At 39.9% G+C, this 15233-nt stretch overlaps 1 protein-coding gene across 1 annotated transcript; it reads left to right on the top strand.

The window, feature by feature from the left end:
• The first annotated feature begins 1067 nt into the window (after positions 1-1067).
• On the top strand, positions 1068-13667 carry ednraa (endothelin receptor type Aa). Its single transcript, XM_042399529.1, has 8 exons — positions 1068-1365; positions 2400-2939; positions 4789-4916; positions 6697-6895; positions 8449-8601; positions 8874-9007; positions 9318-9426; positions 9854-13667. Exons 2-8 carry the CDS (start codon positions 2445-2447, stop codon positions 9989-9991), a joined length of 1356 nt encoding a protein of 451 aa, XP_042255463.1. The 5' UTR covers positions 1068-1365; positions 2400-2444; the 3' UTR covers positions 9992-13667.
• The last annotated feature ends 1566 nt before the right edge of the window (positions 13668-15233 follow it).

Genomic DNA, 15233 nt, shown 5'->3' with positions numbered 1-15233 from the left:
GGGTTGTGTTGTTTTTGTTTTTTTTGTTTGTCTGCTTTGTGTTTTGCACGAAAAGAAAACCGATTTATCAGATTTTCCAGGTTTTAATCTCAACATTCCTAAATCTGGCAACTTAATTGATTTAACCACCTTTTCTTCACCTTATCATTAACCAAACAGTGATTATCCACCTTTATTATTATTTACACTGGGCGCTACAACAATAAGGCTTGGAGAATCATTAAGGATACCAACCACCTGGATAATGGCCTTTTCTCCCTGCTGTGGTTAGGAAGAAAGTACCGGATACACCAGGCCAGCACTGAGAAGCTCAGGAAGAGCTTCTACCCTCAGGCCACTAAGGTCCTAAATGAGGTCACTGCCTAAGACTGCCCACCCCCCCCCCACCCTCCCATAATCATACACATATATTTATTACTATTTCTTCTATTTAAACTCTTCTTAATGCACAAATTGTAGGAACTGATGGGATTATATTTCACTGTGATTGTACCTAATATGATTGCATGTGACAAATAAACTTGATTGATTGATTGATTGATTTTCTAGCTAAAATAAAAGCTTAATTGCTTTATGTAACAAGAGTAAGAAAGCGTGATGTAGTTTGCCAACCCACATGGTCTGAAAGAGGTAACGGCAGGCTGAGTCCCCCCCCCCCACCACCTTTCAAATGAAAGAAACATAACATCTCAACATGGACACTGACTTCCTCGTACCTTCCTCCCTTCAATCTAATCTATGTTGCCTTTTCGTGTGAGGAAACAGTTGCATGTAATGTATATGAGACATAATGTGACTCCGAGAGGGATTGAGAGAAGGTAGGAGGGATTTAAGGAAAGGGGCAGATTGGAGGGGCGTCGGGCTCCCAGATGCCCCTGCCCCTGTGTGTATGCGTGTGTGTGTGTGTGTGTGTGTGCTGCTGTGCCTTGGAGATGGCTGTCAGCAGGCGGTGCTTCTGAGAGAGAGGAGAGAGGGGGGTGATGTTTCCAAAGGGGGCCCAGTCTGTTACCAAAGGGAGGTGGAGATTTACTATCCCACCCAGTCAAAGTGTCTCACTGGTGCTCTGACACACACACACACACACACACACACACACACACTCACATACACATGCAGAGATACACAAAACCTCACACACACACACACACACTCACTCAGACATACTGCAAACTCTCCACAGGAAACTCTGAGCCATAATGCGAAGGCACCTCAGAGCAGACGGGTGCATTGCTCAAACCAAGTGGGATACGCTGCGGCTTTGATAGTGCGTTAATTACTCATGTGATGTGATACAGATGTCTGGGGGCTTCAGCCGAAAGTTTGCCTGACGGTTTCCAAGGGGGCCAGGCAGACATTTTAGAAGCGGTAGGTGAAAACCAAACGTATTTATTATTTATGGATAGATCAGTTTGCGTGCTGTCACAGATCCCAGCAGTGTCATGCTGATGCTAAACTGTGATGCTACTTGAAGGGCTGGCTGCTAAATAGTTCTTTGTGTACTTGGTGACAGCTGGGACTTTGAACAGGAAGAACTCTGGGCTATAAGAGTTGCCTGTACTGTGACATGATGAAAAGGGCTTCACTATCGATCTGACAGTTTGAAACTTTATCTGCTCTTTACCAGGAGTTTTGTGAAGTGGATTACTCTGATTTTGGCCAGAAAGTTTGTTGTTTTTCTTATTAGGAGGTGAAAATATCTATAAATTCATTACAAGAAACTGAGCATATTCATACACTAAGAGGCAAAGGCATCAGTGCGTATTTGTTTAGTGGATTAGGTTCTTCATCTGATTTTCATTTTAACCTTCATTCTTGCATTGCACAGTTGACTGGAAACCAGTCCTGCAGCAATTCTTTCATGTTAAAAAAAAGAAGCTTTTTGTTTCGTAACCACATGTTTAAACCTTTCTAAATTAGAAACAGAGGAAGAATGCAAAACTAGGGAAATCATTCACTTGCAAACCCACGCAAGTGGCTCATTGTCAAAACAGCACATCAAGCCTCACAGTGCAGCGGCAGCATTATTGACACGAAGACATAGCCGACTGCACCATCTTCCAAAAACGAGCCAAAGAGATGCCCAACGCGCTCTGCTGATGCCTCGTCCTTATTGTCTGACTGTAACTAATCTTGGCATCTCCCATCTGTGCCCCATTGGCAAAGCCTTTTTGAAGTCTTAAAGAAGTTGTAAAAACTTCCTCACAGCTTTTGAACAGTGGGACAGTAATGCTGTCAAACTTTCTTGTATCTGACGGAAAATATTCCACTTTGTTTACATTTTAAGTGGAGGCAAAATGCAGACACAGTGGGTGAAGTTACAGATTTTTTTTTCCAAAGTGCGTTGTCTGAAAAAAAATAACCAAATTTTCCTCTCCCTATTTGTTTTCTTTTCTCACCAGCAATATACCGGGACTGTCTTTCAATCAGTGAAATCAAAGCACTGAATGTGTTCTATAATGGGCACCCCAGCTGTGCATATGTTGGTGCTAATGGTCTGTATGGCGTCCAGAGGAATGTGCCAGATAAACAGAGCTGAAGCAGAAGAGGACTCTCTCCCGGGCTTTCTCGTCCACTCCACCCTCCAGTCTCCAGGATTCTACAGCACCATCAGTCCCAGCACGGGGCCCAGCCTCCACCTGGGGGCCCCAGGGGCTGCCGCACAAGCCGTGGGATCTGGCTCTTCAAATGAATCTGTCATAAAGACGCCAGTAAAACATCCAATGTGCCTTGTAACTACCTCTATTAGTGCCTATTTCAAATACATCAACACCATAATATCCATTACTGTGTTTGTGGTGGGCCTGGTCGGCAACGCCACCCTGCTGAGGATTATATACCAGCACAAGTGCATGAGGAACGGGCCCAATGCTCTCATTGCCAGTCTGGCACTCGGGGACCTTATCTACATAACCATTGATATACCCATCAATGTATACAAGGTACAGTTTTCCTGATGTTGCACTGATCTGACTGCGTTGATGCATGTTTAAACAAAGTCTTAACTTTATTTTACACAGCCAAGCTGCTCAGTAACAGGTCTGATATGATGAAACACAGCAACAATGGAGGTGATACGCAGAGATAAAGTGGGATATTACAGACGGGAAATGGGGGGGAAGTGGGAAGGGGTGTAAGAGAGTGTGCAAATAGACTGGAAAGTGCAATCAGCTGGACGCCGTTATCTTCCTGGTGCGGGCAGATTAGTGATGAGAGGAGTAGGGATATAGCTTGCTTAAATAAACACAAGAATTATGCTGTAGTCACACATGCCAGTGGCCTTGTGCTGACCTGGGACATTAGTCACTGACCCTTATCTAGAGGCTTTATTTTCAAAAAAATACTCAGTGCTACTCAAGTGAGATAAATCACTTGAGTAGCACTGAGAATTTTCAACTAAATTCTTCATCAATGTCCCATCCACAAATTTTAAACCAAATAAGTGAGAGGAATTCTTCTCAGCTGATCAGAATTAAAAAATATCACTTATACTTTTAATTCAGTGTTTGCAAACATTACTGATGTAAAAAAACCTCCAACAACATCAGGAAACATTAATAATATACTGTATAGTAGTTGTCTAATGATAATCACTGTACTCATCAATCAATCTGAATTACTTGTTTCAGTTTTGTGTTTTGGTGACCCTTTTGTTTACTGTAGGACTACAGAATATGCCTTTAATTATAAAGCATTTAATGATGATAAATTATGATTAAAAGGCTCCTGTCTTGGGATGATTCACACTGGTAAAACGTGTCATGCTTAGTACAATAATCAAAAATAATGGAAAAATGAAGTGATCAGTCAACCTGATCTTTTGAGAACATCGTGCAAGAGAAAAATGAGAAAGCCACCTGGTTAGAATTAACTTTGAGACTTTGAGGGCATGGTGACTTTTCAGTCCTAGCAACACATGTGCAGAAAGGAAACAATAATCTTACTGGGGGAACAGTTTATGCGCAAAGAGAGAGCCACGTTCTTGATGTTGGAACCACGTGAAGGCCCCTGTTCACTTCCTCGAAGCTATGACAGTGTTTCCAAAAATAATCAGCTACTTATACACTAAAAACAGTGACGTGGACTCCTTTTCCTCTCTCCTGCTCTTCTGAGCTCCTGGGAAACTTAAACTACACAAGTAAACAATAGAGGGCCAGGAAGCAGCATGAAGTTCTTCCTTTGGTTACAGCTTTGAGAAACTTGTTCAACACAGGTTATATCCTACTGAAAGAAGAGTGCCAAGACCACTGTGGTGGAAAAACAAAAGGTCTCCACTCACGTGATCTTGACTAATTTTCTAAAAGGAAGTAATATCTGAAGAAGTAGTGGAAGTGGCTGTTAGTGGGTTGTTTTTAAATTTTAGCTGTAAGTTCTGAGATGCAGGAGATGTGAAAGTTTAGCAAGCATTGTGTAAACTTTTATCAGCTGATGAGCTCCATATGCTTCATGTCGGACTAAACCCACGCTGACGTTAAGATGACGTTGAGAGGTCTTTGATGTGCCTCGATCTGCAGCGAAATTGCCTTAAATAGGTCTAAACGATGGTCAGCGTGCATTCGGTAACAAAAATGAGATTAATAGTCAGCTCCCTAAAGACTCGTAAAGACTAATTACCTCATTAAAATCATTTACTCTGCGCTGATGCCTCGGCTAAGCCAGACAGTGATTTCATGATAAAGTTTTATTAAAATAGATGTGATGAATGTTTAACAATGAATCTTGTTACAAATGTGATTTAATTCCTTTGAGATATACGTGTTGATGTGACAATTATGTGTTTTTTTCCACCAGCTCCTGGTGTCACGCTGGCCATGTGACGACAGTACTTTTGGCCTGTGTCTGTGTAAGCTGGTTCCCTTCCTGCAGAAAGCCTCTGTGGGCATCACAGTCCTCAACCTGTGTGCCCTTAGTGTAGACAGGTCAGTGCCGTCACACTCCAAACTGCTTTAATGTGTTTGAGCAAAGAAATCTTGCTTTGTGTATTCTAAAAAAAAAAAATACATGCGTAACCTCCTACACATCATAAGTGTTTCTCATTCTCACGTATCATGTTTTTGTTTTTACCATTCCACAGAGACATAAACTAAACAAAACAACAGCTATCCACTAAAGTTACATGGTCTTGTAAAGCCAGCACCTTGTTTGTGCAGGAGCACAATGTTCAGATATTTTGTTTTCCATTGTTGGGAAAGCAGATACTATTACATAAAACTTTAAAGAGGCAGTCAAACTGTTGGAAAGCAAATCAGAAAATGTGATTGTTATGCCTTAGAGCCTTGTGAGTTCATCCATCCAGAGCATTGTTTTTAGACTTCGACTCATTTGATACAAATTCTTCTCATCTAATTTAAGTCATTATGAGATGTTGAGATTAATTTACACACAAAGATATGAATGTTTTGATTTAATTTCCATGTAATGACAGAAAAACTGAAATGATCACTTTCAGGAATCAGTACTAATTGTGTATTCCCGCTAGGAAAGTTATTTATTGTATGTTATTGCTTCAGTGTGCAGAACATGTGTGGTGAGATGTTTTCAAGATGCTCTTTACTTCTTTAATGAAATGATTTTATATAAAACATTAAGTATATAAAATACACACTGTAAATTATATATATGATTTTAGTATTAAAAACTCTACCTTGATAGTGGTATAGAGTACACTGACAGGTTCATTTCCTGTAATAGAAATTCCCTGATGAGTAAATAATGATCATGAAGTGCTTCTGAAGCTCAGTGCCACCTCACTCTGTGCACAAAGACACAACTTTGGAGATAAGAAGCTCGCCTGCCTTCTCTGAATGGGCTTCAAGGTTCGACTAGGTTCGACTAGACATATTTAAGGACCTTTATTATGAGAAAAAGACAGGCTGCAGTGCTGTACAGTTTTGCTCAAGAGCAGATGCTCTCCATTTGTTTTCAGGAAATGTGTAGCATATCTTTGTGTGTGTTTTGCATTATGAAAGTACTCAAGTCTCTTTTGTATCTTTTCAATGTTGGAGGAAGAGAAAAAGGTGGATACATTACCACTTACTAAAATATAAATGTCGCCATGTTGTTCAACAGAGAAATTCAAATGTGTCATGAAAAATATATTGTTTTTGCCATAAAATCTTGATGCAGGATTTTACTAAAACATTTCGACAAGTGGTTTCCATTAATGAAACAAACAAGCAAACAAGTATTCAGTGCATAGGAAACACAAGCCAACAGACAGACCTCTCTGCCAACATGGGCCAGTCTGTTTGGAGCCTTCACAAAAATATAAATATTAGATATTTAAAATAAACAATTGATCATCTCTCTTCATTAATTCTTAACATTTTGATATTCTTTGCTGAGTGAGCAGTTTGTTGTATTTGGTGTGCTGCCATGCATAAAGAAAATGTTGTGAGCTTTGTCAGTCTGGAGAGAAAAAGAAAATGATGACTTTACCGATTTCTGTTGAAAGCAACTGAACTGCTGCAGCTCTATTTCAGTCATAAATAAATTGACATTACATGGTAATTGTGTTATATTCCTTCTATATTAATAGCTTCTAATTTCAGTTCTGTGTATCATTCAAGATCATTTATCATACATTTAATCGCTCCTGATTCAGCAACTCATGATCCTCCAATTACATTAATCAAATCTAATCAAGTTAATGTCTACTCTGTCTGTTATGACTTGACGTTGTGTCTGTCTATGCTACAGGTACAGAGCTGTTGCATCCTGGAGCAGAGTGCAGGGAGTTGGCATCCCTTTGTTTACAGTCGTTGAAATCGTGTCCATTTGGGTGCTGTCGCTCTTCCTGGCAGTACCAGAGGCTGTCGGCTTCGACATTGTCACCTTCAACTACAGAAACAAATCCATGCGCACATGCATGCTTAACCCCAAGTCTGACTTCATGCGGGTACGCTTTCATCCTTCTCTTATCATTTTTTGGATAAGAAAATTGCAGATAAGTGCTTCTGTGTCACATAGTTTTCAGGCCAAAATGTGCTGTGTAGTACATTGTGTCAAGGCACTGGGACGGAAAAGTGGTTGAAATTTGCAATAAAGAGACAAAACATTACTGGACTCATGAGATAAAAACCGCATCTGCATGAGAACTACTTAAAGTGAAAGTGCAAGTTCAGCTTATTATTTCCATCATCTTAAAAGCAAAAGCATCGTTTGTTTGGAGAAAGGGAGTAGTTTTAATGGCCAGTTGGCACGCTGATGTGCTATTTTGGTTATAGGGGCATGTATTTTTAGAGCAGCAATACAACAGTAAAGTCAATCACCTACAACAGTTCCTGCTTGGGCAATAAATAATACATTAATATAAGAAAAAGAGAGTGAAACCCAGTGATACTTAAGGTTGTGCCACTCCAACAAATTTACCTTTCGTGCCAGGAGATGAGTATTTGATACGAAAAAGATTTGGAGTGGAGTATCACTTCAAAAAAAATAAATCCAGTCTACTTACTCGCCAAGACACAGTCTTAACTGGTGATTGTTGGCTTTTTTCACATCCTTGGAGCACATAATTGATTGCAGGCCAAGTGCAATTACTGAGGCCTGAAATGTGGCGCCTCAAGCTGAGCCACATGTGCGTATCTATTCCATATGCACAAAACTGGAGTAATCTCTCTCAAATATAAGCAACACCATGCTTAAGTCAGCCTTTCCAGCAGCTTTATTAGGTCTATATAATGGCAATGAAACACCATAGCACATTTTCTCACCCAAACTACTTTTTCTGTCTTTTTTCTGCACATATGGACAAACTTTTGAGTGGATCTGTAAACTTCAAATGCTTGTTTTTGATTTTCACGGACATTGTGTAATAAGAGTCAGACAGGTTTGCGTGATTTCGAAATTGTGGATGTGTTTAAAGAGCATACTTGCAATGTTCTTTATAACCACAGACAGCCAGATGTCCTTATTACACGCAACATAATTAGAGGTGGTTTGTTTTCAGACTTGCTACAATAGAGCACACATGTAGCACTCACATGGACTTCATTGGCATCGGAGTACAGGGGTAGTCTGGTGGAGATTTTAGAGGCTGGGTCAGGTTCAGTTACATAAGCATAGATTCTTATTACTAGGATCATACCAAATCAAATGAAATCTACTTCTGTAATCCAATATCACATTTAGAACTTTAAAGCCTAAATTAATTTGCCAAATTTTAAGATGAGAGATTCTCCCTCCTGAGATAGCTGGGGGGGGGGGGGGGGGGGGGGGGGGGGGGCAGTGCTTCACATTGTTCTGAATCAAAGCAGGGCCAGGAAGGTGGGAGCGTAATTGGAGGATGTGTGTGGGGAACATCATCAGAGCAGCCAGATTGGTGGAGTAGGGGGCAGGGTTACTTGAAAAAACTCTTCAGACTCTTAACTACTAAGCCACATTTTAATTAATGCATTCGTTAAGTTTAAAAGTAACTGGCTGTACATGTGTGCATGTTTTTTTCTATAGTTCTACAGGGAAGCAAAGGACTGGTGGCTGTTTGGCTTCTACTTTTGTGTACCACTGATCTGCACCGCTGTCTTCTACACTCTGATGACCTGCGAAATGCTCAACCACAGGAACGGCAGCCTGCGGATAGCCCTCAGTGAGCACCTCAAACAGGTTGGACAATACTTCTAAACAATAACACAATAATAAGCCCTTAACACTTATGAAACTACATTATGTTAGATGTTTATTTCACTAAAAGAACATGAACATTTGTGATGCGAATTTATTATTACACAATGTTTTGATGGTGTAAAAATGAATTCATACTGTCTTTCAAAAGTGTGTCTTCCATGGTTTTAACCTCTAACCTTCCATTAAACAAACTCTAATTAAATTAAACTCTCCTCTAATGGTGGTATGAAATCTGTTGTTTCTCTCTGCAGAGGAGGGAGGTGGCCAAAGCGGTCTTCTGTCTGGTCCTCATCTTTGCCCTCTGCTGGTTCCCTCTGCACCTCAGCAGGATCCTTAAGAAGACGGTTTACCAGTCGAATGATGAGACGCGCTGTGAGCTGTTCAAGTGAGTTACTGGTGGTCACAAATGTTACTCAAAGAGGCTAGATTAGGATCTCACCTGTTTCTCTGTGGGTTGAGAAAGTATCAGTTCCAATGCCACACTCAAAAAACATTCCTAAAATGCATACAGGTCAATATGACAAATGTGTTTCTTTAATTTTGAAAAAAAGCATTTTCACCTGGCAGAAACCAGGCTGATGTTGCCATAATTAAGTGTTTACTTTTACTGCACATGCTGCTGAAACTGCATCCAAAGTTTAAATTACCACTGGTCTATTTAAAATTATTACAATAAGTTTTTCTTCTATTTTCAGTTTCCTTTTGGTCCTGGACTACCTTAGTATCAACCTTGCAACAATCAACTCCTGCATAAACCCCATTATCCTCTACTTTGTCAGCAAGAAGTTCAAGAACTGCTTCAAGGTATAGTTCTTCCCTACAACAGATGGCTATAAATCAATGTAACATACTCGCACGCTCACTTTTTTATGTCTCACATACACACACAAACACACACTCTTCTGATTTAGTCTGGCCAGTAAAGCAAATAGTGAACTTAGGCTTTTGTTCATGACTCACAGGCTGTGATGGCAATGACATTCCATGAGCAACATGTAAAAGCAGCCTGGTGATTTATGTATTCATTTTGTTGGCTGAGGTCACACACACTGCAAATGTCTGTCAAAGGAACCTGGGCTGGAGACAAACCATGTCTCGAGTTTGCACGTTAAAGAAGTTCTGGGAGGGGTGGGGGAGGAACAAACGAGAAGATAGCTGCACGTACGGGAAAACCTTTTGGTGAACTGCTGTGTTAAAATGTTCTCTTTCCTCTCTTCACATGTTCTTCAAGTCGTGTTTGTGTTGTTGGTGCTACTCCGACAACCAGCTGAGCAGCATCGGACCCATGAATGGTACCAGTATCCAGTGTAAAAGCCCCGAGCCCAACAACCACCACACTGACCGCAGCATCAGAAAAGACAGCGACTGATCACTCACCTGAGGAGGATTTTTAAGCTCTTTAAATATAACCAGCAAGCTTCTAAAATGCAACCACTGATCACCACTAAATATTTACATAAAAAGCAGACAATAAATACACATCCTTAGGACCACTGAAGCCACACCGTGAGCCTGGCAGGAATGGCATAGGAACTGGACTTAAAAGGAACAGACAATGGATTTGGTACTCTGAAGTTGCCCGCGCCTCCCAGTGGGCCAAACTTCCTGAAACAAACTCCTTGTGTTCCCACACCCACGGACAGTGACGCTGTAGCATGAGAGAAAAAAGGGGCAGAGCGGAATAAAGAGGAGGAGGACCCTTTGACAGGATGCAGCTGAACGGTGACTATAAATTACTTTCAATTAGTATCCAAGCCAGCTATTCCTGTAAAGGGCAGCACTTCTGGGAAGGATGCACAAAGTTACAGGAAGGAAAAAGCAGACTGCTCGCTGTCAGAGGGAATGATGTGAGATGAGTATACGCCGTCCCCTGGAGTTTGCTACTCTGTGACGGTGGAAAACAGGAAAGCATGTTACTGACTCGAGCATCAATTAATTTTCCATTAAACATGCGAGTGTCTGTACAGTGTATTTTACTCACACTCATTATTCATCGAGCTACTTTGTGGCATAATTAGAAGAATGTTTTGAAGTTAAGTTGCTTGATGTTTGGCTCTTCTGCCCAACAAAAACTTTTTCTGGTATATGTGTGTAAAACAGGTAAAATGCCTTTTAACAAAAAGATTCATCCTTAGGTTTGATATAATAACCTTTTCTGCTTGATGTTAACATGAACCACTAAACTTCCCGTTAGTATTCCTAAAATGAAAGATTTCACAACATGTCCACGGTCAGAATATGCCAAAATAAACTGGCACGTTATCAAGTACAGGGTTGTAGTTTTTAGACAGGATAAGGTACAACTCTGTGTTTTCATAGCACATGTCAAGCAAATGATAAATATGAAGTAATGCATTATGACAGGTCTGATATCACCACTGATCCAAAAGTGGACAGGAATGAGCTTTTTTTTCTTCAACACTGTGAATTTTGCCAACATAATCAACAATTATTGTGACATTTATGCTTGTATAACCCATGGAATATATATGTGTAGTGTCCACTTTTATAAAGTGTTTTATTTTGCAGTAATAATAAGTATTTTACTCAGACTACATTACCTGTGTAATGACAGAGGTAGAAGGGTTTTTGAGTGATAGCAGACACTCCACATGGATATAGATGTAGTAGTATGGATAAAGTAAAGAAGGAATAGTTAGACATTTTGAGAAATATACTTATTTGCTTTCTTGCCACAAGTGAGATGAGAGGATCGATGCCACTCTCATATCTGTCCCTACCTACCTCTAAAGCTCACAAAATCAAAGTGTAAAAATTACAAGTTGTAGTTTTTTCCAGTTTGCTTCTGGCTGTAGCTAACTAGCTAAAATCACAAATGAGAGTGAGTGAGCTTTAGAGGTGCTGACAGACGGATTTTATTACCTTCGGACCAAGCGGCAACTACCACAGCTTTAGGCTGAAGCCAGTGTGGAAGTACCTTAAAGTGCTATACCACTGACAGATGCTAGATGCTGGTTCCAACTGACTCCCATTCAAAAAGCGTCAACTTCTCTAGAAATATTAACTCAATCGTTTTTTCAATGACTCATGATGGTCGCAATCACTAAATTCAGACGCTTTAATAAGTGTGCTGGTGGTCATTTTGGAAATGATTGCTCCATTAATAAGATTTCAAGACTTATAGTAGGCTATAATGACTGCCGTGTGAGCGTTGATTGACAGATGTGGTTGACAGTTGGTTCACCTGCTGCTCTCCCCGGCTCTGGGACTCACACTGAATTGAACTATTGTCACAATATTTCTGTAAGTTTAATGTTACTTAACCTGCCCCTTTTAGCACAATTTAGCTAAAGTAGTGTTCGCGGCCACAGTAAGCTATAGCGTTCGCTTCAGTCCGAGGTAGCGGGGCGTCATTCCATAGTGTAAAAGGCATATTATTCTTATTTGGAAGGTCCTGGCTCCAAATGGAAAAGCTTGGGCTTCAAACCAGCTCCAATGCAAACCAGTGGGTGACGTCACACCTTGCTACGTCCATCTTTATATGCAGTCTATGCTTCCGACAGAGTCAGGCTAGCTTTTTCCTACTATTTCCAGTCTTGATGCTAAGCTAAGATAAGCGGCTGATGGCTGTAGCTTCATATCTAACGGACATGAAAGTCGCATTAATCTTTTTATTTGTCTCTCGGCACGACAGCGACTAAGCATATTTCTCAAAATGTCGAACTCTTCCTTTAATGTGGAAATCATACTCAGCTATCAAAGAACTATAATGCCTTATAGTATTTGATATGTGAATACATGTAAACCTGTGTGTGTTTGAATGTGTTAGCATGTGTGTGTGTGTGAGTGATGTGTGTATACTTAGTTGCACTTCTTTAGTTGGAGTGTTTTGCACACTGTGTACAGAAAAATAGGCTATATCTGTACAGTATTATTTTACCACTATCCATCGAAGCCATTCATAATAATCTGTAGAAAAATGGAATTTATATATGTTCTCATTGATTCGACACGTTAACCTCATGTTAGTTCTGCTGCTTATACCAATAAATTCATTTCCATCTCCAGTATAAGGAACAAAGTGGTTTATTTCACCATCATACTAATATTGGTTTCTCCGGACGCTAAGGGGGCCCCTTCTGTTTTTCATCTGCGTCTGTGAGAAAGAGGCGTCTGGGAGTGATTTGAAGCACACTGTGACCTGCTTGGCAACTGAGCCCTAAGGGTTGCTAATGTCAGTGGAGAGGATGTGAACAGCTTGGACGGTGGGAATTTGATACATATAACTCACTTGTCATGTTTGTTGCCAAAAGAGGATCAAGGACAGCAAAGACTGAGTCATATTTTTGCTTACATGGGGCAGGATTGCGTGTATTTTCTTCATAAACAATGCCATAATGTCAGTGAAAGAGTCACAAGAAGTTGCTGAAAACTGAAAAGCATTAATGCAAGTGATAGCGATGCATTTCAACAAATGTTTCTTTGTTACAATAACAAGCTGTTTGTCTGAAAGGATTGAATAAATTAGTTGCATCAAGACTGAGTCCGTGGTAACCAAAAGTCTCATTAACCCAGGATTATACTCTCTATCCCTCTCAAAAGGAGACAGTTACCAGAACCATGCAATCCCATACACAAAGTTGAAAGGCACCCAAGACCAACAGAACACTGTAGCAGCCTCGGCTTTATCGGACGTTGGCCTGCTATTTGTTTCAGCGGGTTAGTGATAAGTCAGAGCTAGGTCATAAACTTTATGAAACTGGTTCATATTCCTAATATGAAATCATGTCACTATCAGTTTCCAGCAACTCCAAAGAAACACTGAATTCCTGAAAACTTTGGTTTCACTAACATGTTGTAGTTCCACGAAGCAGAGAGTAAAAAAGCCAACCAAAAAATAATAATATTACAATGTAACATATTTGTGCATTTCTGGGAAGTGAAAGTGAGAAATAAAGAAGGGAGAAAAAAATGTGTGTGTGTATGTTTGTGTGTATGTTTGTGTGTGTGTGTGTACGCGTGTCTATGTGTGTGAGAAAGAGGGAGGAAAAGTGAAACAGAGCAGTTTTAGGCTTGTGGAATTTGGTGGGAACCTTGGTTCTTGCCAGCAGTGATTTGAATAAAGCTCAAAAACAAATAATAGAAGATCTCAAAGGTCCAAAGTGCTTCTCCATGCAGAGCCTTTTCAGATTTGTTTGTTGATACAATAAATATGTTCAAGACCAATCAGTGTTCGTGGCAAAGACAATGGAGGGCACATTTACACGGCATTCAAAAAGAGAAAGAAAAAGTTAAATTGAAGCTTTCTGTTGTTATTAATTCTCAACGTGCATGTCCATTACTTTTTTTTTTTTTTAAAGGGAATAGCGACTGAGAAAGGAAAATGCAAGCACACAACATGCATGCCTTTTAAACTAAACACTTTTAAACTAAACATTAAAAATGTTTAATTTAAAAAGGTTATTTTACTTAATCTTTTAACGTTTTCATTTTTTAGTGTATTTCTAATGCACAGAGGATATTTTACAAGCTCCTTGTGGTGGTCTTTTGTATTTCAAAATAGAGAATTACATGAAAAATACAATGTAATACACAATTCACAAAATTACTGACATTGTCTTACCACAAAATCAAATAATCATCAATTATATAATCAGCTTTAATCACAACAGGAAAAATAAATGGATTAATCAAAAATAAAATAATTTGTTGCTACCTCAGGAATAAATATATTTCTTCAGACTATATGATTCTGATTCATAGCAAGTGTATATCAACTGACTTGATAGGCCTAGGCATTCCTAGGCCCAGCTGCTATTGTAGCGTAGAGAAACCGTACACAATGCACAATGAGTGTGAGAGGAAAAGGGGGATTGATAGGGGGCCCGACAGCTCCTTTTTACCCTGGGGCCTTCTAGCAGGTTAATCCATCCCTGAGTGTCACCCAGTGTGACTCTGTGAAGCTTTGACTTGTAATTTTGTCATGACTTGTACTTATAAAGACTCAAAGCAACACTACAACTGTTGTTCTCATATAACGACTCTTCATGCTATATGACTTAGGAAAGCTTCTTCTACTCCATCCTACTTTACTTATGTTGTTGTTCAGGAACAGAAGAACTGAAGTGAACACCCTCAGTCAGTCTGAACATTTCCTGACACAAAGGCCTATGGCAGACGTATTAAGATAAATAAGTAATTGTCAAACAATTGCAGACTTGTGTATTCCTCTGACAAAGGAGGTGCACTTTGGCTCATACATTTTATCTCAGGAATCAGACAGTATGTTTCCTCCTTTGTTGTGCATTGATTATTATTATTCCTCAAACCTATCCATTCTGTGTGTTTTCTGCAAAGCACATACTGTATGCGTCACCTCACCCTACAGTTATGGCTATGATACAGTGTGATGGACGCCACTTCCTTTATGCTAAACTATGTTTTGGGTCTGATGAAACAAAGCATATGTTTATCTACCCTGCCCTTACATGGCTGTACCCTGTATGCCACTTTGCATGGCAATCCCTCCAAGCGATCCACCATGGCACTCGCTTGCATGACTTGTGGCGAAGACTATTTCTAATTCATAAAAGCCAAAAGGATCAATTCAAAATTTATGAACAATCTGTCCTGCAACAACCAGTGATTTC

This window comes from Thunnus maccoyii, chromosome 2, assembly GCF_910596095.1.
Source record: "Thunnus maccoyii chromosome 2, fThuMac1.1, whole genome shotgun sequence".
In the NCBI taxonomy this organism is placed as follows: Eukaryota; Metazoa; Chordata; class Actinopteri; order Scombriformes; family Scombridae; genus Thunnus; species Thunnus maccoyii.
Note: the sequence above shows the minus strand (reverse complement) of the source record. Positions and strands in the feature narration are given on the sequence as shown.